Source organism: Triturus cristatus, chromosome 1_1 (assembly GCF_964204655.1).
Source record: "Triturus cristatus chromosome 1_1, aTriCri1.1, whole genome shotgun sequence".
NCBI classification, from domain to species: domain Eukaryota; kingdom Metazoa; phylum Chordata; class Amphibia; order Caudata; family Salamandridae; genus Triturus; species Triturus cristatus.
In genome coordinates this window covers 68,406,229-68,431,697 of record NC_140579.1, presented here as the reverse complement: position 1 = coordinate 68,431,697, position 25,469 = coordinate 68,406,229, and the positions used below count along the sequence as shown (strand labels likewise).

General features: G+C 45.6%; 1 protein-coding gene across 1 annotated transcript in view; it reads left to right on the top strand.

The window, feature by feature from the left end:
* The window catches only part of LOC146869436 (E3 ubiquitin-protein ligase TRIM39-like), a 223,304-nt gene that overhangs the window by 25,150 nt on the left and 172,685 nt on the right, over positions 1-25,469 (top strand). Inside the window, exons 2-3 of the mRNA XM_085599839.1 lie at positions 5,522-5,617; positions 14,309-14,539. Of these exons, the coding sequence (XP_085455965.1) occupies positions 5,522-5,617; positions 14,309-14,539 (327 nt within the window). The remainder of the gene's footprint in view (positions 1-5,521; positions 5,618-14,308; positions 14,540-25,469) is intronic.

Genomic DNA, 25,469 nt, shown 5'->3' with positions numbered 1-25,469 from the left:
CAGAGAGGTCCAGGACCAGGAGGTCAGTAGTTGTTCTTCTCATTGAGGGTGTCATTGACTGCTTGGAGTGTGGCTGTGTCAGGGCTGCAGAGAGGTCCAGCACAAAGAGGTCTGTGGTTGTTCTTCTCAATGAGGACAAGGGTGTCATTGGCTGCTTGGAGTGTGTCTCTGAGCGCTGCAGAGAGGTCCAGCACAAGGAGGTCTGTGGTTGTTCTCAATGAGGACAAGGGTGTCATTGGCTGCTTGGAGTGTGGCTCTGAGCGCTGCAGAGAGGTCCAGGACCAGGAGGTCAGGGATTGTTCTTCTCATTGAGGACGAGAGCGTCGTTGACTGCTTGGAGTGTGGCTCTGAGTGCTGCAGCGTGGTCTGAAGACATTGGTATTCCTGTAGATTATTCTTGTAGTCGTGCTCCTGCAGCTGTGCGGTGACAGCTTTCTTGATGATTTTCTCTATAAATGGAAGGTAGGTAATAGGGCAGAAGTTGGTGAGGTAGGTTGGGCCCAGGGATAGTGTCTTTAGCAGGGTAAAGGTTCTGACCTACCTTCAGAGCATCTGAGGGCCCCTTGACTGAGAAACATGTTGACAATGTAGCAAAAGTGTGTAAGGCGCCCTCCTTGGAGCAGTTTGATGATGGATGAAGGAAGGGCGTTGTCTTCATTGGAGGTTGACTTGAGAGTGTTCAGGATATTAGTGAGACCCATGGACAAGACTGAATTGATGGATGTTCATTTGGTGGGGAGGCAATAGGGGAGTATTTGGAAGTTGGGGGACGTCAAGGAGGTAATAATATGGGATCTGATTTTGTCGATCTTCTTGATGAAGGAGAGGTTCACGGCATTGCATCTGTCGACTGATGGAGGGGCTATAGTTTCTGGGAGAGGATTGGTTCAATGTCTGACCGCCTTGAAGAGGGCTTTGTTTCTGTCAGTTACCTCTCTGATGGCTGCTATGATGAAGGATCCGCAGTTGGAGATTTTAGTAGGGTCAGACGGTCCGGGAGTTTGAACGTCTCCTGTTTTCGTATGGTACATTTATTTCCATTAATCGCTGACATCTGTGAAGGGATGAAGTGTTCTGACAAGTTCTTGAATTTTTTCAGAAGTATGTCTTTGATCGAGTGTAGGGGTATTTTTCCTCTTTTTATTCACCCTTACTGCTGAGGTGTAGTATATGACGGTGAAGGGGATTGTGAGGTAGATGTTTTGCCATTAGAATCGGTTGGGTTTTTGAAGAGTTGTGTTATTTCCAGTATGTTGAGAAGTGTGTAAAACGCTTCCTCCATGTTTTTTTGTGGTGGAGTTATGGTGGAAGTTGTAGTCTCCCAGGAATGTGTGGTGGTTGTGATGGATGAAAGCAGAGGTGATGTCCGATGTTCCTTCTGTTAGGTGCTTGTTTGGTCCGGGTGGTCTGTAGATCATCAAAAAGGATGCTGATCTGGAGAGTGATGGATGGAAGTGGCAGGAGAGGAGGTTGAATAACTTGTCTGTGGTAGAATTACTAAGAGCGAGGGTCAGAAGGTCCTATGAAGACGTCAATCCCCCTCCTCTTTTTGAATGAGTGCTCTATGTGTTGGACGGGCCTAATTTAAATCATGAGATGGTCCAGGATGTGTCCAGGAGGGTGTGAACCAAGTTTCACTGATGAAGAGTAAATCTAGGTTGTGCTGGATGACCATGTCATTAATGTCTGGAGCGAGTATAACTGCACGGTGTGCATCAATGAGCATCATCTGAGTGTGTGGTTGTGATACAAACACAGTATGAACTGTTACACTATAGAAATTCACCAATAATGCATCTTTTTTGTGCTTAAAGTCCCAAATGTTTTGTTTATTATTCGTATGTGGGCAGCATATACAGTTATTATGCTTACAAAACTTGTTAGAATAAATATTTTCACTTTGTTTAGTTTTGTTCTGAAGTGTTTGATAGTTTCACTAGAAAAAAGTTCTTTTTTAAAGTGATAGGAAAATAATTTCTCCCCTCGAAGAAGCAAATCTGAAAATCACCTATTATCTTCAGACAATCACTCCACAGTCTTCGCTCATACCACAAAGATCTACATCCATAAATCAGTACCAAGTCAATGTTAAGTTTTCACAGAGTTTTAATTTTTCATAAAATCCTGCACAGGAGTTCAGAACATTCTCCTATACATCATTATGCAGTTCAAATCCCACATTTCGTCAGTGTTCTAAGAAGAATAAAATTATAAACGGGACGGGCCCCAGAGCTTTGAGTTCTCACGATGCAACTCTTGACCCCCTCCCCACAATACGGCGTAGAAATGTAATAACAGTTAAAAATACACAAAATCACATAATCAGTTAAGAAAAAGATACATAGTATGTGGTATTTTCACAAAGGTATTTCTCTACCATATCAAAATGTCAAGCGGATCCTGCAATAAAAAATTGTACGTCAATGCTTTTCGGTGGATTTTTTGATATGTTGCCACCTTCTTCAGGACAAAAACATAAAATGCAATATCCCACACTACTTCACAAAAAAAAAAATTAAAACAAATACCTGTGTGGAGTAATATATAAAATAACAATAACTCGACTGTTATTTCCCAAACGTCAAATCTCAGTGTACAAAACATCGACATGATACTTTACATCTTACTCATAAGTTATTTCTTCTTTCATATGCATTCTCAAAGGGGGTATTCCTACTGCCTCAGTACCACCATATACATTTATGCAGCACTCCTTTGTACTTCTTCCCCACACAATATGCAGTGTTTTTATTACCTTCAACACCCATGTGCATTCGCACAGCACCCCGTTCTACTTTGTTCCCACAGTGGAGTTAATTCACCCTAACACCCATTCTCATTAGGGTACTGTGGGTTCCAAGTTATCATTTCGGTTCCCCAGTTTTCAGTGTCATACAGTTATGTGAATTATTTATTTCTCAGTCAAATTTTTGTCAATACACCCAGTGGTTCCAAACCCACACATCTCTTACAATCATACTGCAAACCTTTTACACTCCCCATTCAATAACGATAAAACGTAATCTGCCTGGCCTTCACTTTCTAGTCCAGGTGCCAAAAGGTGCTTTCTTTCCCTTGCTTCCCTGCTTATTATTTGTCGGAAAACAATTTTATTCTGTTTAGAACACTGTGATGAAATGTGGGATTTTTACTGCATTGCGCTGTATAGGAATATTTTGTGAACTCCTGTGTGGGATTTTACGAGAAATTAAAACTCTGTGCAATCTTGGCATTGACTCGGTATGGATTTAGTGATGTATATATTTGTGGTGTGAGCGAAGACTGTGGAGTGATTGTCTGAAGATAAATAGGTGGTTTTCGTATTTCCTTCCTCAAGGGGAGAATTGAATTTACTGTTAATACGGTGCTCTGTTCCCTTGGTTTGTGGGGTCCTTCTCTCTTGTCTAGTTGACTTCTTTAAAGTAGTTCCATGTCTAAATGTTGCCAAGCATTTAGGCGTAAAGGGCTTCACAATGTCTTTATCAATTAGCAATAAGTGCCAATGATGAAGCTAGTTTACCAGGGAGTCTGGACCTAGGCCCAAACAGGCCTAAATAGGTGACACCATTGTCTGTGTCCTTGTCTATGATACTTGGGACTGGTACCTACAATCTGGATGTGGGTGGCCGGTACTTACATCAGGGGTGTGGAATTTAATAAAATATCTACTTGTCCATGGGACAGTTTGTTTCATAAATCTACTTAACCTGTAACGAAATTCACTTGTCCTTTTGATGCTATGTAGAGTGATGACACATTATGTCAGCAATTTCATTATTTAAAAGCTCTGATAATAGCCCCTTTGATTATGCCAGTGCTCATACCATAGTAGGGTTTGAATACTAGCAATTCCCTTATTTTACCACCTTTCTGCAGATCTACATACTGGGGCTGGAGGTAGCAGTAAGCAATAGTTCCCCATGGTTAGAATACCCTTTTGAGCCTCTGCAAACCTACGAACATGTATGTTCAATGGGGTTTCATCAACTCATCTCTAATCTTTTCCAATACAGAGAGAGGCTGGAAATTTACTCCTGAGAAGGGTAGAAGTTAAACTTTTTCCAGGGTTGGGGGGTGGGTGGTTTGTGGGAAAGAGGACTGTTACCGCTCAACAGATTTTCGCATGAGCAAATCCACACATGCAAATTTGCTCGTGCTAAAATGCAGTTCACAAATATTTTCTAGGAGTAGGATTTCCTGGCCTACTTCTGTAAATTCTAGTGGGTTTATGAAAGCTGCAAATCTGTACTAATGCAAGGACATATACCATTGGTGCACTTTTGTGGCTTTCTTTAAGAATTGGGCCCCTATTTAGATCTGGCGTTAACCAAGACCGTATGTTTTTATTAAAATTCAATTCCTCTCTCTCTCTCTCTCTCTACCTACCTTCTGGCTTCACTGTGAGTGACTGCATCCGCTCTGTAGCAAGGAGCATTTCAGCACACAAAGTAGTTTTGTTCTGTGCCAGGAACTACTGTGGCAATGTGTTTTTTTGAGACAAAAAATATTTTTTCTTTTGCCAATGTTTGGTAGAATGATGAGGGCCTGGCAGCTCCCACAACAATAAAGTTGTACAAAAACCATGTTAAAACAAGACACACATTGACAAAACCAAAAGGCTGATCACCAATTTCATAGCTATTGGCTTTGCCAATGTTTGTTTATTTTCACGTTTCCTATAATTTTGTTAAAATTGGTTACAGGGATTTTCCATTATAAGTATTTTTTGGAAATACTACCCTGCATATTGTTCAACTTTGCAACCGTGTGTACACATTTTTATACTGTAATCACTATCAGTAGTGCAGTCTGAACTTAAAAAATGTCCTTAGAGCACTCACCCTAATAATATAGGCCTAGTATTAAGGGAGCATAAATATAAGTTCAGACAGCATTAACATATGGGCACAAATATTACCTTAACTGCAAACAGTGCCCTTTCCTAATCTCTAATGCAGTACTAAAATCCGGCAGCCAAATGGGTTTATGATGCAGGGGGTTGGGCCTACTTCTTTCAAGGACAAAGTAAACATGAAAACTTGTTGTACTTGACCCCAGAAAATTTGTCCTGAGCATCGGGCTATAGGAATTCCCAGTGAGTGGGGAAAAAAACAGGTGGGAATGCCTGGTCGAGAAAGACCAGGCATGAAAACCTAGGCAGCGGCGGTGTCGCTTGGTCAAACAGCAGCAAGTGGATCAGGCCGGCACAAGCAGGAACTGAAGTCCACAGGCAAGTAGCGGGATAGGATTGGCTGGTACTTCAAGTGTGGGGGCCTGATTCACAAAGGCAAACTTTAACCAAAAGTTTACATTTTGACCTGAAGTCTAAGTTTAGACCTAAAGTCTAACTTTACTGGTAGTAAAGTTAGACTTTAGGGCTAAACTTGGACTTCGGTTCTAAACTTAGACATTTGATCTAAGTTTACCTTTGTGAATCGGGCCCAGGGCTTGTGCAGTTGACTCTTTAGTGAGTCCACTCCCTATCCATCTTTACATATTTCTTGAACTCTAATCTCTGCAGGTAAAACTTCAAGAGCAGCTGCGTCCTCTGAAGAAGGATGAGGAATATATTCTGGAGTCTAAAGTCAAGGAAGAGGAACAATATAAAACCATAAGGGTGAGTGCCAGCAGTGAGTCCTGTGTGTCTGTTCATGTCTGTGCCCTTGTCTATGCGTGGACCTGTTAAGGTTCCAAACATACAAAAATCGACGAGTCACCCAAAAGAATGGGTTATCATCCCCACCAGGTAAATTCACTGACCGGAGTCACTGCCATGGATATTGGGGCTCAAATTTGCCCAGGGTTTGTCCTAAAATGAACAAAGTGTAGTGTGCTAAAAGACATTTTCTACAATAGAACTTTTCTCAGTTCCTAAAGACTGCATCTGTTAGTGCGCACACTAATGTGTGCCTCTGTGAGGTTATGTATGCACAGAGCGGAGATATCCATCTGTGAGTATGTGCATCCATCTATGCATCTGTAAGTGCACACACTAATGTGTGCATGTGTGTCAATGTGTGCCTTTGTGAGGTTATGTATGCACGGAGCGGAGATATCCATCTGTGAGTATGTGCATCCATCTATGCATCTGTAAGTGCACACACTAATGTGTGCATGTGTGTCAATGTGTGCCTTTGTGAGGTTATGTATGCACGGAGCGGAGATATCCATCTGTGAGTATGAGCATGCATCTATGCGTCTGTGAGTGCGCACACTCATGTGCGCATCTGTGTGAATGTATGCCTCTGTGAGGTTATATGTGCACGGAGCGGGGATATCCATCTGTGAGTATGAGCATGCATCTATGCATCTGTGAGTGTGCACACTAATGTGTGCACCTGTGTGGGTGTGTGCCTCTGAGCTTATGTGTTAATGGAGCAGAGATATTTATCATTGAGTGTGTGCATGCCTCTATGTGTGCATCTGTGTGGGTGTGTGCCTCTGTGGGGTTATATGTGCACGGAGCGGGGATATCCATCTGTGAGTATGTGCATGCATCTATGAGCACGCATGCTAATGTGTGCATCTGTGTGGGTGTGTGCCTCTGAGCTTATGTGTTAACGGAGCAGAGATATCGATCATTGAGTGTGTGCATGCCTCTATGTGTGCATCTGTGTGGGTGTGTGCCTCTGTGGGGTTATATGTGCACAGAGCGGGGATATCCATCTGTGAGTATGTGCATGCATCTATGCATCTGTGAGCACGCATGCTAATGTGTGCATCTGTGTGGGTGTGTGCCTCTGAGCTTATGTGTTAATGGAGCAGAGATATCGATCATTGAGTGTGTGCATGCCTCTATGTGTGCATCTGTGTGGGTGTGTGCCTCTGTGGGGTTATATGTGCACGGAGCGGGGATATCCATCTGAGAGTATGTGCATGCATCGATGCATCTGTGAGTGTGCACACTAATGTGAGCATCTGTGTGAGTGTGTGCCTCTGAGGTTATGTGTGCACAGAGCAGAGATATCCATCTGTGAGTATGTGCTTGCATCGATGTATCTGTGAGTGTGCACACTAATGTGCGCATCTGTGTGAATTTGTACCTCTGCGAGGTGTGTGCATCTATGCATGTGTGAGTATGTGCATGCATCTATGAATCTGTGAGAGCGCATACTAATGTGTGCATCTGTGTGAATGTCGGCCTCTGTGAGGTTATGTATGCATGGAGTGAAGATATGCATCTGGGAGTATATACATGCATCTATGCATCTGTAAGTGTGCACACTAATGTGTGCATCTGTGTGCCTCTGTGAGGTTATGTGTGCATAGAGTGAAGATACCCATTTGAGTATGTGCATGCATCTGTGAGTGTGCACACTAATGTGTGCATCTGTATGAGTGTGTGCCTTTGTTGAGGTTATGTATGCATTGTGTGGGGGTATTCATCTTTAAGTAAGTGAACGCATCTATGCATCTGTAAGTGTGCACACTAATGTGTGCATCTGTGTGAATGTGTGCCTCTGTGAGGTTATGTATGCATGGTGTGGGGGTATTCATCTTTGAGTAAGTGAAAGCATCTATGCATCTGTAAGTGTGCACACTAATGTGTGCATCTGTGTGAATGTGTGCCTCTGTGAGGTTATGTATGCATGGTGTGGGGGTATTCATCTTTGAGTAAGTGAAAGCATCTATGCATCTGTAAGTGTGCACACTAATGTGTGCATCTGTGTGAATGTGTGCCTCTGTGAGGTTATGTATGCATGGTGTGGGGGTATTCATCTTTGAGTAAGTGAAAGCATCTATGCATCTGTAAGTGTGCACACTAATGTGTGCATCTGTGTGAATGTGTGCCTCTATGAGGTTATGAATGCATGGTGTGGAGATATCCAGCTGTGAGAATGTGCATGCATCTATGAATCTGTGAGTGCCCACACTAATGTGTGCATCTGTATGAGTGTGTGCCTCTGTTGAGGTTATGTATGCACAGAACAGAGATACTCATCTGTGAGTATGTGCATGCATCTATGAATCTGTGAGAGTGCACACTAATGGTTGTATCTGTGTGAATGTTTGCCGCTGTGAGGTTATGTATGCATGGAGTGAATATATGCATCTGTGAGTTTGTACATGCATCTATGCATCTGTAAGTGCGCACACTGATGTGTGCATCTGTGTGTGTGTGACTCTGTGAGGTTATGAATGCATGGTATGGAGATATCCAGCTGTGAGTATGTGCATACATCTATGCATCTGTACGTGCGCACACTAATGTGTGCATCTGTATGAGTGTGTGCCTCTGTGAGGTTATGTATGCACACAGCGGAGGTATCCATCTGTGAGTATGTGCATACATCTATGCATCTGTGAATGCGCACACTAATGTGTGCATCTGTGTGGGTGGGTGCCTCTGTGAGGTTATGTGTGAATGGAGCAGAGATATCTATCTGTGAGTATGTGCATGCATCTATGTGTGCATCTGTGTGGGTGTGTGCCTCTGTGAGGTTGTGTGTGCACGGAGCGGGGATATCCATCTGTGAGTATGTGCATGCATCGGTGCATCTGTGAGTGTGCACACTAATGTGAGCATCTGTGTGAGTGTGTGCCTCTGTAAGGTTATGTATGCACGGAGCGGAGGTATCCATCTGTGAGTATGTGCATACATCTATGCATCTGTGAATGCGCACACTAATGTGTGCATCTGTGTGGGTGGGTGCCTCTGTGAGGTTATGTGTGCACGGAGCGGGGATATCCATCTGTGAGTATGTGCATGCATCGGTGCATCTGTGAGTGTGCACACTAATGTGAGCATCTGTGTGAGTGTGTGCCTCTGTAAGGTTATGTATGCACGGAGCGGAGATATCCATCTGTGAGTATGTGCATGCATTGATGCATATGTGAGTGTGCACACTAATGTGCGCATCTGTGTGAGTTTGTACCTCTGTGAGGTTATGTGTGCATGGAGTGAAGATACCCATCTGTGAGTATGTGCATGCATCTATGCATCTGTGAGTGTGCACACTAATGTGTTTGCATCTGTGTGAATGTGTGCCTCCGTGAGGTTATGTATGCACGGAGCGGAGATATCCATCTGTGAGTATGTGCATGCATCTGTGTATCTGTGAGTGTGCACACTGTGTGCATCTGTATGAGTATGTGCCTCTGTGAGGTTATGTATGCACAGGCCAGAGATATCCATCTGCAAGTATGTGCATGCATCTATAAGTGCGCACACTGATGTGTGCATCTGTGTATGTGTGACTCTGTGAGGTTATGAATGCATGGTATGGAGATATCCAGCTGTGAGTATGTGCATGCATCTATGAATCTGTGAGTGCCCACACTAATGTGTGCATCTGTATGAGTGTGTGCCTCTGTTGAGGTTATGTATGCACAGAACAGAGATACTCATCTGTGAGTATGTGCATGCATCTATGAATCTGTGAGAGTGCACACTAATGGTTGTATCTGTGTGAATGTTTGCCGCTGTGAGGTTATGTATGCATGGAGTGAATATATGCATCTGTGAGTATGTACATGCATCTATGCATCTGTAAGTGCGCACACTGATGTGTGCATCTGTGTGTGTGTGACTCTGTGAGGTTATGAATGCATGGTATGGAGATATCCAGCTGTGAGTATGTGCATACATCTATGCATCTGTACGTGCGCACACTAATGTGTGCATCTGTATGAGTGTGTGCCTCTGTGAGGTTATGTATGCACACAGCGGAGGTATCCATCTGTGAGTATGTGCATACATCTATGCATCTGTGAATGCGCACACTAATGTGTGCATCTGTGTGGGTGCCTCTGTGAGGTTATGTGTGAATGGAGCAGAGATATCTATCTGTGAGTATGTGCATGCATCTATGTGTGCATCTGTGTGGGTGTGTGCCTCTGTGAGGTTATGTGTGCACGGAGCGGGGATATCCATCTGTGAGTATGTGCATGCATCGGTGCATCTGTGAGTGTGCACACTAATGTGAGCATCTGTGTGAGTGTGTGCCTCTGTAAGGTTATGTATGCACGGAGCGGAGGTATCCATCTGTGAGTATGTGCATACATCTATGCATCTGTGAATGCGCACACTAATGTGTGCATCTGTGTGGGTGGGTGCCTCTGTGAGGTTATGTGTGAATGGAGCAGAGATATCTATCTGTGAGTATGTGCATGCATCTATGTGTGCATCTGTGTGGGTGTGTGCCTCTGTGAGGTTATGTGTGCACGGAGCGGGGATATCCATCTGTGAGTATGTGCATGCATCGGTGCATCTGTGAGTGTGCACACTAATGTGAGCATCTGTGTGAGTGTGTGCCTCTGTAAGGTTATGTATGCACGGAGCGGAGATATCCATCTGTGAGTATGTGCATGCATTGATGCATATGTGAGTGTGCACACTAATGTGCGCATCTGTGTGAGTTTGTACCTCTGTGAGGTTATGTGTGCATGGAGTGAAGATACCCATCTGTGAGTATGTGCATGCATCTATGCATCTGTGAGTGTGCACACTAATGTGTTTGCATCTGTGTGAATGTGTGCCTCCGTGAGGTTATGTATGCACGGAGCGGAGATATCCATCTGTGAGTATGTGCATGCATCTGTGTATCTGTGAGTGTGCACACTGTGTGCATCTGTATGAGTATGTGCCTCTGTGAGGTTATGTATGCACAGGCCAGAGATATCCATCTGCAAGTATGTGCATGCATCTATAAGTGCGCACACTGATGTGTGCATCTGTGTATGTGTGACTCTGTGAGGTTATGAATGCATGGTATGGAGATATCCAGCTGTGAGTATGTGCATACATCTATGCATCTGTACGTGCGCACACTAATGTGTGCATCTGTGTGAATGTGTGCCTCAGTGAGGTTATGTATACACGGAGCGGAGATATGAATCTGTGAGTATGTGCATGCATCTATGCATCTGTGAGCACGCATGCTAATGTGTGCATCTGTGCGGGTGTGTGCCTCTGAGCTTATGTGTGAATGGAGCAGAGATATCTATCGTTGAGTGTGTGCATGCATCTATGTGTGCATCTGTGTGGGTGGGTGCCTCTGTGGGGTTATATGTGCACGGAGCGGGGATATCCATCTGAGAGTATGCATGCATCGATGCATCTGTGAGTGTGCACACTAATGTGCGCATCTGTGTGAGTTTGTACCTCTGCGAGGTGTGTGCATCTATGCATGTGTGAGTATGTGCATGCATCTATGAATCTTGTGAGAGCGCATACTAATGTGTGCATCTGTGTGAATGTGTGCCTCTGTGTGGTTATGTATACACGGGCCAGAGATATCCATCTGTGAGTATGTGCATGCATCGATGCATCTGTGAGCGCACACTCTAATGTGTACATCTGTATGAGTGTGTGCCTCTCTGAGGTTATGTAGGCCTGGAGCGGAGATATCCAGCTGTGAGTATGCACATACATTTTTGAGTGCATGCACTAATGTGCGCATCTGTGTGAGTGTGTGCCTCTGTGGGGTTATGTGTGCACGGAGCGGGGATATCCATCTGTGAGTATGTGCAGGCATCGATGCATCTGTGAGTGTGAACACTAATGTGTGCATCTGTGTGAATGTGTGCCTCGGTGAGGTTATATATGCATGGTGTGAGGGTATCCATTAGTGAGTAAGTGAAAGCATCTATGCATTTGTAAGTGCTCACACTAATGTGTGCATCTGTGTGAATGTGTGCCTCTGTGAGGTTATGTATGCATGGAGTGAAGATATGCATCTGTGAGTATGTGCATGCATCTATGCATCTCTGAGTGTGCACACTAATGTGTGCATCTGTATGAGTGTGTGCCTCTGTGAGGTTATGTATGCACGGACCAGAGATATCCATCTGTGAGCATGTGCATGCATCTATGCATCTGTACGTGCGCACACTAATGAGTGCATCAGTGTGAATGTGTGCCTCGGTTAGGTTATGTATGCACGGAGCGGAGATATCCATCTGTGAGTATGTGCGTGCACCAGTGAGTGTGCACACTGTGTACATCTGTCTGAGTGTGTGCCTCTGTGAGGTTATGTATGCACGGGTCAGAGATATCCATCTGTGAGTATGTGCATGCATCTATGCATCTGTAGGTGCGCACACTAATGTGTGCATCTGTGTGAATATGTGCCTCAGTGAGGTTATGTGTGCACAGAGCGGAGATATGAATCTATATCAAGGCTCCTTCGAGGGAAGCTCAGATACAGATCACTGAACATGACTCATAACTCAATGTGTGAGCAGTGCAAACAATAAATCAATGTCCTGTCAAATACTTGTTTATATATAAAAAGAAGTATTTTAATTCTAACTCTACACAAACAAAGGTAAACAATGTTCAAAAGCAATATTACAAACCCGTTGGAATCAGGGTTCTTGTAGTTGTCAAGCTACTCCCTGTCCTCCCTCCTCCAGTGCAACAGGTTCAGTGTTATTCCCCATTCACTGATGGCCCCATCCAGGGAATGTAAATCAGTAAGTCGTACTCAATAATTCTTATCTTGGACTCTGTTAGTAAGTTCAGTCACTAGAGTCAAGGGGTGTGCAGTACCAATGGTGGTATGTCCCCTGCGGTCCCAAAGGCACAAATATTGGCTTAACTATTCCGGTGGTAGGTAGCCCTTCAGCGATGCAGCGCGGTCCTCTTCTGGATCGGCTACATCGGGCTAAACGCAATCACACATGGCAGCACCTGGCAGACCCAGAAGAGACCTCTGCCTGTATACTAGTGAAGCAGCTCAGGAGCGCTCTACCTGTATACTAGTGGTACATTACAGAAGCGCAACTCTCTATCTGTATACTAGTGACACATAAAAGGCGTGCAACCCTCTTCCTGTATACTACTAACACATCACAGGTGCACAATCCTCTACCTGGACTCCAGTGACACAGCACAGGAGCACAACCTTCTACCAGTATACTAGTGACAGATACAGGAGCACATCATTATAGCTGTATACTAGTGACAAAGACAAGGAGCACAACCCTCTGCCTGTATACTAGTGTCACATCACAGGAGCACAACCATCTACCTGTGTACTAGTGACAGCACAACCCTCTACCGATATAATAGTGACACAGCACAGGAGCACAGCCCCTCTACCTGTATACTAGTGATACATACAGGAGCACAACCCTCTACCTGCATACTAGTGACAGAGCACAAGAACACAACCCTCTACCGTATACTAGTGACACATACAGGAGCACAACCCTCCACCGTATACTAGTGACACATACAGGACCACAACCATCTACCGTATACTAGTGACACATACAGGACCACAACCCTCTACAGTATACTAGTGACACATACAGGAGCACGTCCCTCTTCCTGTATACTAGTGACACTGCACAGGAGCATGTCCCTCTTCCTGTATACTAGTGACACTGCACAGGAGCACGTCCCTCTTCCTGTATACTAGTGACACTGCACAGGAGCACGTCCCTCTTCCTGTATACTAGTGACACTGCACAGGAGCACGTCCCTCCACCTGTATACTAGTGACACATACAGGAGCCTAGGCCCCCAGCAGGATATGAGACATACGTGACTCCACCGTACTCCTGATGGCTCACACCCTGTTATTCTACTCTAGAGTGTGACATACCTTATCTGATAACTCACAGCCTCCTATCCTTGGATAGGACAAGAAGTCACACCAACCTCCTCGCCCATCCTCTATAGGAATTTGTTGCGAATTACCTGAAGGAACTGGTGCTGTAACATTGATTGATCTGGTAATTCTTGATCTCTTGGTTTCATAGCACAAAACCCATAATCCTGGTACAATTTTGAGTAGGAAATTACTACATTAGTAATTCCACATCACTCTCCATGGGGGCAATAGTAGGATATCCCCTGAGTGTCTCCTCGGCAAATACAGCCAATGTCCTTTCAGCACAGGGGTAGCCCGCACTCCCCGCATCTTGTGTCTTCCATCCCAAGTACTGAAAGTTCCTGTTTCACCTCTTTTACATTCTCTCCTGTCAGTCACATCGACTCACACTTGATTTTAGCCAGTCGCTCCACTCAGCCCGTCTCTGGGTCTTTGACTGTCTCTGCCTGCCGTGGGTTCTCCCATCCGTGCACTCTCTCCATGGATCGAGCGTCTCTGCAGCTTCACAAATTCCGACCGCTCTACAGTTCATGAGGTGTCAGAGGGAAGGGGGAGGGCAGGAGTGTGAGAAGGACGTAAGACGGTAGAAGGGAAGGTAGTAAGAGGCTGCAGGTCAGAAATTAGGAGAAGCACGCTAGTGTTCTGAAGAAACTATCAACCTCTCCACCTCCCTCTGGACTCCCACTCTAAGGACGGCTTGTAGAAAGCGTTTTTATATCTAACCAGCTTTTCTTTGCTCCTGACAGGACAGGTTAAGAATTGAGAAGCAGAAAATTGAATCTGAGTTTGAAAAACTGCAGCAGCTCCTGAAAAACAATAAGCAAACACTCCTTAAAAAACTGGAGGAGATGGAGAAGAAAATTAACATAATAGAAAATGCAAATATCACCAAACTGTCCAATCAAATCACCTCTCTCAATGCCCTGAGAACGGAGACAGAAAAGAAGTGTGAGGCGCCGGCGTGGGAACTCCTGAAGGTGAGATACAGTTTGGTAAATACAACAAAAGAATTAGGTGAATTATTCATATTTTGTGTGCAGTGTTACATGTGTCGGCAGAACACACATGATCTCCTGTCAGGGTCAATGCACAGTCACGCCATGCACTCCGACAGGCACACAACATACATACAGACATTTCTATACGGTCCCTTTTATGCTGGGAGCTCAATACAAACATACAAACCGTTGACTACATTAACTTCTTACAGTGTCACATACATGTCAATAACCCATCTCAATATGAAGATGAGTTGTTTTATATTTATGCATTTTTTTCTGTTATGGGCGGTGCAGCACACCAACCAATCCCAGTGACAGTAATTAACATATGGAGAAAGGGAGCAGAATGTAAAAAAACAGGATGAAAATGTGCAGCATAATGAGAAGCAAAATCTGTGAGAAATGGAAAAAAACCAACTTTCTCAGAAGTGTGAAGACACTTCTTTCTGTTCTACAGCGCTTACATTTTTCCTAATGGGCACTACATATTTTTAACCTCATGTTAGGGTGAACAGTGAGCTATATAATTCGCCATTTAGAAAAGGTATTGATCACAACAGCAGATCACAGATATATATCAATAAATATATCAGCACTTAAGTTCACACTTGAAACAGTAGTATGACCACATATCAGCAAGCAATGTAGAAGTGGAATTAGTGTACATGGAAACGTGTTGTTCCAATAATATAGCAAATGGAATTAACAAAGTTGTTAACACTCCATCAGGGTGATGCCAAAATTAGAACATTACGGTTATAATAACGAAAACTGCCAACAACAGATTAGGTCCTTGAGGCGGAAACTGAAGCACAACAACATGATCACTGTAAGAACAGGGTGTATCGCAGGAGCATCTGTGCGAGGGGGGGTGGGAAGCGCAGTGCACAGAGAACATCCGGCCCAAGAATTCACCCAACGGGGGGTGGAGACAGACCAGGTCTCTTGGGTACCCCAACGAAGCTCACAGTTGAGGCCAGCATTGACGCCGAGCCATCTCAACCATTATGCAGGGATGTCTGATTTGTCAAGGAGTTTAAGCACTTGAGTATCCCAGAGCCTGGCAGCAGCACCACCACCCGGAGCTGCAGAGCATGGGACATGGCGTCAGCCTCCTCTGCTGCCCATTTATGTGCCACTCGGAGCCAACATTGTACCGAGGGGGGTTGTGCTGCCTTCCAGGACATTGCTATCAGGCACTTAAATAGAGCTGTGGCCAGGTCTACCAGTTTCATTTAGTGTTTGGTGCGTTTCATCTGTTTAGCAAACTCTTTCGAGCAGAGGATTGGGAGGTAAGCGCACATTTACCTCAAAATATGTTCCATCACCTGCACCGAGACCTGTGCTAGTGTCGGACAATCCCACACCATGTGTAAAAAAGTTGCTTCTGGGTGTCCAGAGTGCAGGAAGAGTGGATCCACACCTGGGAACATCTTGTGGAGCCCCTGCGGTGTAAGGTAGCTTTGCTGTAAATAATGAAACTGCGTAAACCTCAGGCGGGCTTTACAAGAAACGCTCCTCACATGTTCCAGTGCTATCCCCCACTGTTTAACTGTCAGTGCCCCCCCAAAACACTCCTCCCATCGAGGCTTACTGTGTAGTGCATGGTCCGTGTCAGCAGCCTGCTGAGATATGTATGTCATATTATGTTATGTTAACCTGATTTGTATAGAACACGGCTACTCTGCAGAGTGTCCCGGCGCTCAGGCTAAGGACAACAGACCAAGGAACTTAACTTGACTGGCTGAAGAGCATATCTTCAGTTTTCTCTTGAAGGCGGTAAGATTACTGACCAAATGGAGGTCTGTTGGAATTTTCTTCCAGTTGAGCGGTCCCAAGTAAGAAAAGGATCTCCCGCCCACGCTAAGACTATTGATCTGGGGCACTCTTGCAAGGCGTGCAGAGGATGAACGAAGGATACGTGCGGGGATGTATTCGCTGATCCTGTCTCTGAGGTAAACCATGCCCGCGCCGTGTAAGGCCTTATGGACCTTATGCATTAAGACCATGGCCTTAAAAACAATCCTCCTTTTTATAGGGATCGAGTGGAGGCAGTCTAGCTGCCAAATTCTGCACAGCCTGGAGTCTATTGAGAAGAAAATCAGGGAGACCGAGGGAGAGGGCATTCCCATAATCCAGTCTCATGTGTAGAGCTTTGTGACTGCCCGTCTGCCCAATCCATGTGTTAGGATACACTGTATCCTATAGTTTGATGGTGGTTCCTCTTGTCCCAGGTATTCCTGACTTACAAAATAAGTGCATTATAAGCCAGAAAGAGATCAGACCCCAGTCTGTATGTGTCTGGCAGATCTTGAAAGGAGCACAGGTTGCCTTCGTTATATAAGGTGCGTATATGGGACACTCCCACTTCTTCCCACGTTGTCGAAACATGCGCCACCAGCAGAGCTCATCCCTGGAGTGCTTCACAGCAGTAACTGCGGGGCGTAGGGCATCCGCCTGTGTCGGGCTGGATATATCAATACCAGCAGAGTTTAGCAACCAGTTCCCTGGACAGGTCCCCAGGAGTCATCAGCTAGTACAACACTTCAACATCACCCAGCTCCTCCCGAATTGCTCTGCTCTCCTCCATTATGTCGCCTATCAGTTAAAGCATGGGCCACTATATCTCAGCGGCTGCAAATTATAGCTCGAGGTCAGGTGCCCCCAGATCTCCCTCCAAAAGCGACCAGTCAAATATCTAAATGAACACCACTTTCCGATCGCCGCCCCATATGTTGTCAGAGCTCACGCCCCTCAAATCTACGAAGAAGTCTCTGGTTGGTATCATCGATATCACTGCAAAGAATATAGGAGCCGTGGAAGGACTATCACCTTGGTTAAGGAAGCGAGTCCCATAGGCGACAGGGGAAGGCTCATCGAAGACCCCAGGGATTGCCACAGTGGCATTAGAGGCCTACCATGATTACCGTCTAGGAGATCCTTGTTGTGTCGTATACATTGACACCAAGGTATCAAAGTTCTCAAGGCACCAGGGCAAGCATCCGGGCTCCAGCCCCTCCACGTCTCCATTGTATGTAAGGGAAAAATATAGTATTTCTCCCCAACTTACTCTGAGACCTGTCACATCTCCGAAAAGTTCTAGCAGATCATACAAGGTTGGCAGTTCTCGTTTGTGATCCCGTAGGTAAACCAACATGTCTTCCGCATATAAGGAGACGGTGTGCCAATCTGTTCCCACCACCACACCTCAATCTGGGCCCCGGGTTCTCAGCAACTCATCAAATGGCTCCATAGCCAGCGCACAAATTATGGGCGATAATGTTGCTTGGATATGAATTTACCTTAAATAAATTAAAAGACAAGAGGTGTTTGGGAAACCAGGAACAAGTTTGTTTAATTAAATTCAGCTGCTGTGAGAGCCTCGACAGAGTGCGACTGCTCAAAGTCTCTTCGAGTACAACGTTTTGGTCTTTGTTATATACAGTTCATGACGGTACAATAAAGCAATTTTCTGCATTCAAAAAAGCATCTCAGTCATAAATTAACAAGTGCGGGCATCTGATAAGGACACAGATGGCTCTTGACCTCGGGGAGCGCTAGTTTGGGCCAGTGTGTATGTGTCCAGGTGTCCAGCATGAGGAGCGTGTGATCACTACATGTGGTGTTCATGTCTTGTCCTGTTTGGTTGTTTGTTTCTATCTACATGTGGTATCTAGTTGTGTGGTATTTTTGGGGCATGTGAGCCTTTTGGGAAAACGTGTTTTATTGAGTCCAATTTCCTCGGACCTGTTTGTGGTGCAACTATCTAACTGTGGGATCCACCAGGGTTTTCCCTGGGCATGCGTTTGTCTTTAGGTTAAGAGAGACCCCACCTGTGACCTTGTATTCAATAGGCATGGGTGTCGGTCGTAGGACTTCTCTTACCACATATCTCTGACTCAGGGTTGATGAGAAGGTCTCCTTGGGTGAATTCGACAGCAATAATGTGAGTTCATCAGAAGTCCTGAAAATAAAATATCAGTTTTGTTTATTATTTTCATCATCTCCCACCTGCTTTTGTTTACATAGTGAACAAGCATTTACAATGCAATGGTCTCGGCAATATTATAGGTAGAGCTATTGGTATTGCTCATTATTTTTTTATTATTTTTGTATCCCTAAATAAATGGCATTGTCATTTCTATTGGCATTAGCTTTTTTTTTGCATATGTGATACCTATTGCATTAGCAGAGAGAGAGTGAGCCATCTCTGGCCAGATCATAAGCGCTTTTTTTAAAAAAATGTTTTACTTGTTAGCCATGTTGCATTGCAGCCACACTTTTGTGCAACTTGTCTATTAACATGGACAAAACCAACAGTTTGTGTTGGTGAGAACTACTGGCTTTGTCAATGCTTTTTTTGTTCCCCTGCCAGGAGGGGGGAGCGGACAATGCAGGAGGGTGGAGGTAGGCATGCAACAAAGTAGGAAGGAGCAGGAGGGGGCAAGCAACAATAAGGGAGTGGGTAAGGAAAGAGAGCAAGTGACAATAAAAAGGGACAGGAGGGTGGGAGGGGGGAATGCAACAGAACGAAATGATGTAGCAGCACATGAGGGAGACTGCCTGCAAGCTTAGGCACTCTTATGGAGCCCTTCAACAAAAAAACTAAAATAATAAAATTACAATGAAAGGTTGGACAATGCTCCAGTTGAGGGACAAACACACAAAGAGGTAGTGAAGCCAGCAAGTGCAGACCAAAGAAACAAGGAAATGAGAAACGAAAAAGTCAACCAGTGGTAAGCAATGAGCCCTCTCCAAATCAGCTGTAAGTTTAAAATAAAAAAAAAAAAAGGCCTGCAAGTTAAAGTACATGCGCAGTCTCAGGAGAGATGTAAAAAGACCAAACACACTACATTTCAAAGAACATTCAATACTGCATGACCTAAAGAGTAAAAAATTAAAAACTGGTTTGTCACTTCGGGAACCTGAACTCACTCTTGGAGTACTAACTGAATACTGCTTTCAGAAACAGGTGCTTGAAGTGTTGTCCAATAAACTCCAGGACATAGGGGCTAAAACCAAACCTAGGGGCGTATGTACAAGAAACTGGCCAAGCGCGGTGTTATGCCAAAAATTGTAACACCGCACTTCATCAGTTTCAAAACGCAGGGATGCACCGTATTTACAAAAATATGGTGCACCCCAGCATTTCCCTTAGCGCTGGAGCAGCCTAGCGCCAGCACAGGCACTCTGCTGCCATTTTGCTTGGGTGCCTGTGCTGCAGGAGCAATTGTTTATGTGAAGGAATGGATATCTTCCTGCACATAATGTTAACAGGCGATTTGCTCTATCCATGTGAGCTGCAGAATGCAGCACACGTGGAAAGAGTAATACAAGATGAGAAATAAAACATCTCTGTGTAGCACCTGTTTAAGACCAGGTATTTCCTGGCCTCATTTTTGGCGCATGCCCATAGCTTGTAGATATGGGTCCGCATCAAAAACCAATGGGTGTTGTGGCCGAAAGCCCACTGCAACACCCGTTGCCTGTCCGTTGCCTGTCCCTTTCACGCTAAGTGCTGCGTGAACAGGGGCATTATTTGCATGGCGGGGTTAAGCCACTTAAAGTGGCTTAACGCTACTGTGTAAATAAGGCGAAGGAGTGAACACTACCAGAACGTCACTAGAAGGGACGTAAACATGCCCTTTAGTTTATTCTGAAAGCCTAGCTCCAATAGAGAGGCCCCAATCCTCAGCCCTTCACGGTCCACAGATGCCACAATACAGTCACACTGTACCAGTTCAGCGTAGAACCTTGGGCCAAGGCCCAGCACAAAACTAGAACACTGGCCTAGGTAACACGGCTCTACTGCGCCACAACTTTAACCAGAGATGGCATGCGTGGGGCAAGTAAAAGAATCCTCCAGAACGAGGAACACCCGTGGCTGCCAGGACCCAGCACAAATAAGACAACAGTTATGTTGCCCAGACTCGAAAACGTGGCCACTGATTGCATTTTTTTTAAAAAGGTGATTTTAAAAATAAGCTAAAGTGACTCTTTAATTCGTGGAACAAGTCTGGCTTCTATGAGAAATAAAGATACTGTTTCCCACTAAATTGTAATAAGGGTACAAGTGTCAGGTGAAGCAAGGGAATGGCCCGTGCAGTGGAATGAGCGCTAGAAACAAGCACACTGGTGCAGAGGTATCTCAGTGAGCTGAGCCCCATGGAACAGTGCTCAACATGGAGGCCAACATTCCCAAGGGTGGGTTGAGGAAAGAGCGCACCAGCAGCTATGCGAACATCAGGGGGGGGGGCGGGTGGAGAAGAAAATCGAAATACAAATGCCATCCCGCCACCTGGCACAAAAAACAGTGACAGCGTATGCTTTTAATGCTTGGATTACTGCGCAAGCGTTGGAAGGCTCCAAGCAAAAGACAGGTCAGGTTTACACTGAGGTACACTGGATCGGGACGCACTGACAAATGGAGCAACAGTCAGCTTCCGAACGCTCATGGTTCGGACGAAGGCGGGGGGGGGGTTTACAGGCTGCACTTTTACATCAAGCTGCGGGAAAACGCGCACCGCCGACTAACCGGTTCCCAAAATCCCAGCGCACACTGACGTACTGAGCTTCAGTAGGGTAAAGAATCCTGCAGTTTACTTTCAACACATCAGACTCCATTACACATGCAGCCGTCACAGCCTGCAGAACTCTCGACGGACACAACAAATCCGGATGCAGATCACGGAGCCTTGACATCAGATTACCTTTTGAGCGCCAAATCGGTTTTAACGATTGTCTAATCAGGCCGGATCTCAGTGCCCTGTCCTGCCACCAGCAGCCACTTTGTTGCGCAATTGTCAACCCCTACTAGCAGCCGAGGATGCGATACAATTACAACAAGTACAGACAGTGCATTCAGGACGACGGAACAACAGCCAGCCAAGTAATTCACCACACGGGGACCGAGAGCAGGGGGAGAGGACGCCATTAAACCAATTGCCTTTCTCCGAGGCGAAGCAGAAATGCCTCGGAGAAACGCAGTGACGTTTTCGGATTCGGGGGCGTGTTTCTTTTTCTCTCCTCTTGCCATTGGCTGGAGGAGAGAAAAACAAAAACACGCCCCCGAATCCGAAAAGGACGGATGGAAGCTCCAAAACTTTTTCGGCTTCGAGGGCGTGTTCCTGCTGTTCTAAAAGGGCGTGGCTAAAAAGTGGAAAGAACAGCAAGGAACACGCCCCCGAATCTGGAAAAGACGGAGCCTATTTGGAGGGACGGCTCTCTCCTCCAATGGCTGGCCTCCGTTTAGGAAGCCAGCCAATGGAGGAGAAGCTAAAAGAGAGGCGGGTTAAATAGCCACTCTAGGAAACATTAAATCTTCCGACTTCCGGTTCTGCCTTCGGCAGACCGGTAGTCCTCGACCTAAAAAGGGGATTGACCCGCCTTTATTCGAGTCTCTGTGGTCAGTCTGAATTCTTCTAGAATGTCCTTGACTGAACCCAGCCAAAATAATCAGCAGTTCTTCTCCTTCAAGCCTGATTCAACAGAGTTTTATTCTGTAACATATGTTGAGACAACTCAGACAGATCTTTGCCAGGGATAATCAGGGTTGGAGTGTGTATGATCACGAGTTTGCAGAGACCCCACCATCCGGGGACGAGCTGGGAGTAGGCAAGGTCCCCACACTGCCTGTAGTAATCCAACAACGTGGAGGTGCACCTTTGCAGGCCGGGTATGTGCATTACCATGCCGCAATTGTCATTGTTGCCCAACGGTATGGTTCTATTGCCTCTGATGTGTGTTTCCATACAATTAAGGATTGCCACTTTCCCTCCAACCATGTGTACCTATCGATCTCGCTATCCAGGATTTCCTTGCACAGGGTGACCCCCTCCCATGGAACTCATTTCCCCCGCTTGATTGAAATGAGCGACTCTGCACTGGAATTGCATGTCCTGTGCCCATTTGACCGTAAAGAAGTTGGTTCCAAAGATTCTATGGGCCGCAGACTGAGGCGGGAGTGGATGTGTTTGTGCGCTGGTACGGTGGTCTTGCTACATCGAGGTACCTCTTTTCTACACAGTCCTGGGGCCAAACAGTGTCTTCCCCTATGGTGCTCTCACACCGGGTGATGTTTACTAGTGTCCGATGGGGTTCTACTCTATTGGGTTGGATTTTTGCCCTGTTTCTGCATTGGTACAGATGGACGAGGCACTTTGCTTTTTCAAAGGCTATCTTCTGTGATAAGTAAAGCCTGTCTGCGCCTACGGCGTGAGGTATCAGTGACCAAATATAACATGGGCTGTTTGTAGTTTGTGTGCCCACGTCAGTCATGTGTTGATACCAGGTGTTGTGTTCATAAGTGCACTGTTTAGTGCGTGAGGAATACTAGCGTTTTGTTCAGTGTAGGTGCATGTGAGGTGAGAAGTTCTCTGCGCATGCGTTGCAAGAATGTAGAAGCAGAACTCATGATATTAGGCAAACCTTTGACTTTGTAGGGGCTAGAGAGCACCCCGGCTAGAGAGAGCATGTACACAAATACAAAAACACATAACTTAGGAAGCATTTAGTAGGTTTTAGAGTTGTCTTCACGGGAGATGTCTGTCGTCTGGGCCTGTCGTCTGTTTCTTGTTGTTGTCTGTTGTCTGGTGTCTGGGCACCCAGAGGTGCCATGTCATGGTGCGGTGCAGAAAAATGTCTTTTAAGACAAGGCTAGAAATGTCAGTTCAGAATTTGTGTTACTTTAGCAAATGCCCTTGTTAAAAAAAGTCTTTGAAAGTTTTGATCGAGGGAATGGCGGACCTCGGCAGTGTTGGTGCATTTGTAGTTCGATCACAGACCTGCATGATAAGAGCTGCGGGTTGTAGGTTTGCTTGAGAGAAACACATTATTAGGCAGTTTTTGAACCTTCCTGTGTTCATTTGTAAATGGTAGACTCTGTGGTTTTACTGGGGGCAAATATTTTAGGACTGGATGGAGGTGACATCATTTTAGTGGAATGGTGGGGTTTTAACATAATTTAATAGGTGCTTGCATTTTGAGGAAATTGGTGACTTATAAACTTTTGAAGGCTATTCGAATTCTGGCTTTCCCCCTCTCCTTGCCACAGGGGGCCAGTACTCCTACCTGCTGGCTGCTCTGCTTAAATGTGATGTTTTAACCAGCACAGGGGTGACCCTTTGGCCTGCATGGGCAGTGTGCAATTGTGAGGAGAGGCAGATGTTTTAGGATAATGTTTCTGTTGACACATGCGTGTCCCTTGGGTCTCTGCACGGGGCGTGGAACGAGGTTTCTTTCTAATTGAGCTGAGTTACTGGGTTATGCCCTTCTTCTGGAAGGGTTGAGAATCTTTGGGCTGTTGTCAGGCTGTTTTTTGCAGGTCCCAGAGGGCTGTTACCTGCGGTTTTGGGTGTTGCTAACTTCAACAAGGGACACTGGAGGTTGTGTGTGGACCCCCGTTGGAGCCTGCAGGGGAAAAAGCCTGGGACTATGTTGGTTTGCTGTGTATTCTCAGCAAGAGACAGGGGTCTCGTTGGGACTTTTATATATTCAGTCTGATGGAGGTGGTGCTAATGAATTCAATAGATTTTCCCTAGACGATAGTGCGGCCGTCATGGCCATTGCTGGGCTGTGGTCTCTATGACTTGGATATGGCCATGCCTGGGGTCGGACGATCATGAGGTCTTGTGAATGTCATTTTGACCTGCTGAGCAAGGCTGGTGAGCCTATCCCTACACCCCAGGGGCGGGCTACGAAAGTCATCTATGGAGACCCTTTCCCTCTCGTCGCACCCCTCTCCATCGGCCCCAGGATGTTCTGGTTTTACTGCACTTGGTGGTAAACTGAGGATTCCTACCCGGTCTATCCACTGGGCTGACATTGGATGTTTCTCAGAAGCTTTTAGGGAAGGGAAGGAGATGGCTGAATGTTCTCCCTATGATGTGAATCAGGTGGCAGCTGGGGCTTGTTATGTTGTGAGTAAGTGAACCAAACTGGCTACTCGCCTGAGTGGATCTTTCCCACTGACTTGGTGCCCAATTTGTGAATGGCTGGCTGAGTTTTCCGGCCTTCTCAAAAACTGCTTCTCACATATGCCCGGGAGCCTGGCTTCCGTCACTGGAGAAGCTGCCTTTTTTTGGAACTATAGGAGGGCCTCTGTTTTGTGGTAAACCCTGAGGTGGTTGAGACTTGCAAAGCCTGCCCAAAGTTGGACCTGTGTGCCAGTTTTTATGCACCAGTGGGGGCCCGGATGGCGAACTCTAGTGTGTTTTCCTTGTTGACATAGCATTGCTGTCCTGAAGACCGGCTGTGGAGGCAGGTAAGGAAGTGAGACTGGGAGTGATATGTAGGGGTTGCGTCGTTTTGGGCAAATGGTTTGGACTTATGTTGTGTTTGTACCCTTTGATCGTGCTAAGGGCATTGCCACCCGAGACAGTCGCTCACCTTGCCATAACTGGGGGTCCGGCAGTCACTGTTATCATTTGTATCGAAATACGTAACATTGTGCATACAGTTGTCATAGCATACATTAACATTGTTCTTACTGGTATTGACACGGTTATGTTTGCTTAGGTCTTAACGCACATCAACATTGTTCTAACTAGTAATAGTATTGTCATTTGTGCGTGGATTGTTATCGTCATTGCTGGTGTCGGCGCTATAGTGCGAGTACAGGTTATGACATACATTGATATTGCATTGGCGGGTATTGGCATGGTCATGCGGGCACAGGTTATGGTATATGTTGATATTGCATTTATTGGTATTGCCGTTGTCAGGCCTGCACATATCATGGTATTCATTGACATCGTATTCACCCGTTCCAACAATAGAGAGCAGCCCTGGTGGGTGTCTTTGCTGTTCTGAAACTGACGCGATATCTGGTGTCCCGTTCTCACCCTGGCTCTTGGTGCCGTGTAGAGCAATCTGACCCAACCAAGGAACTCCAGTCTCATCCCCAGGG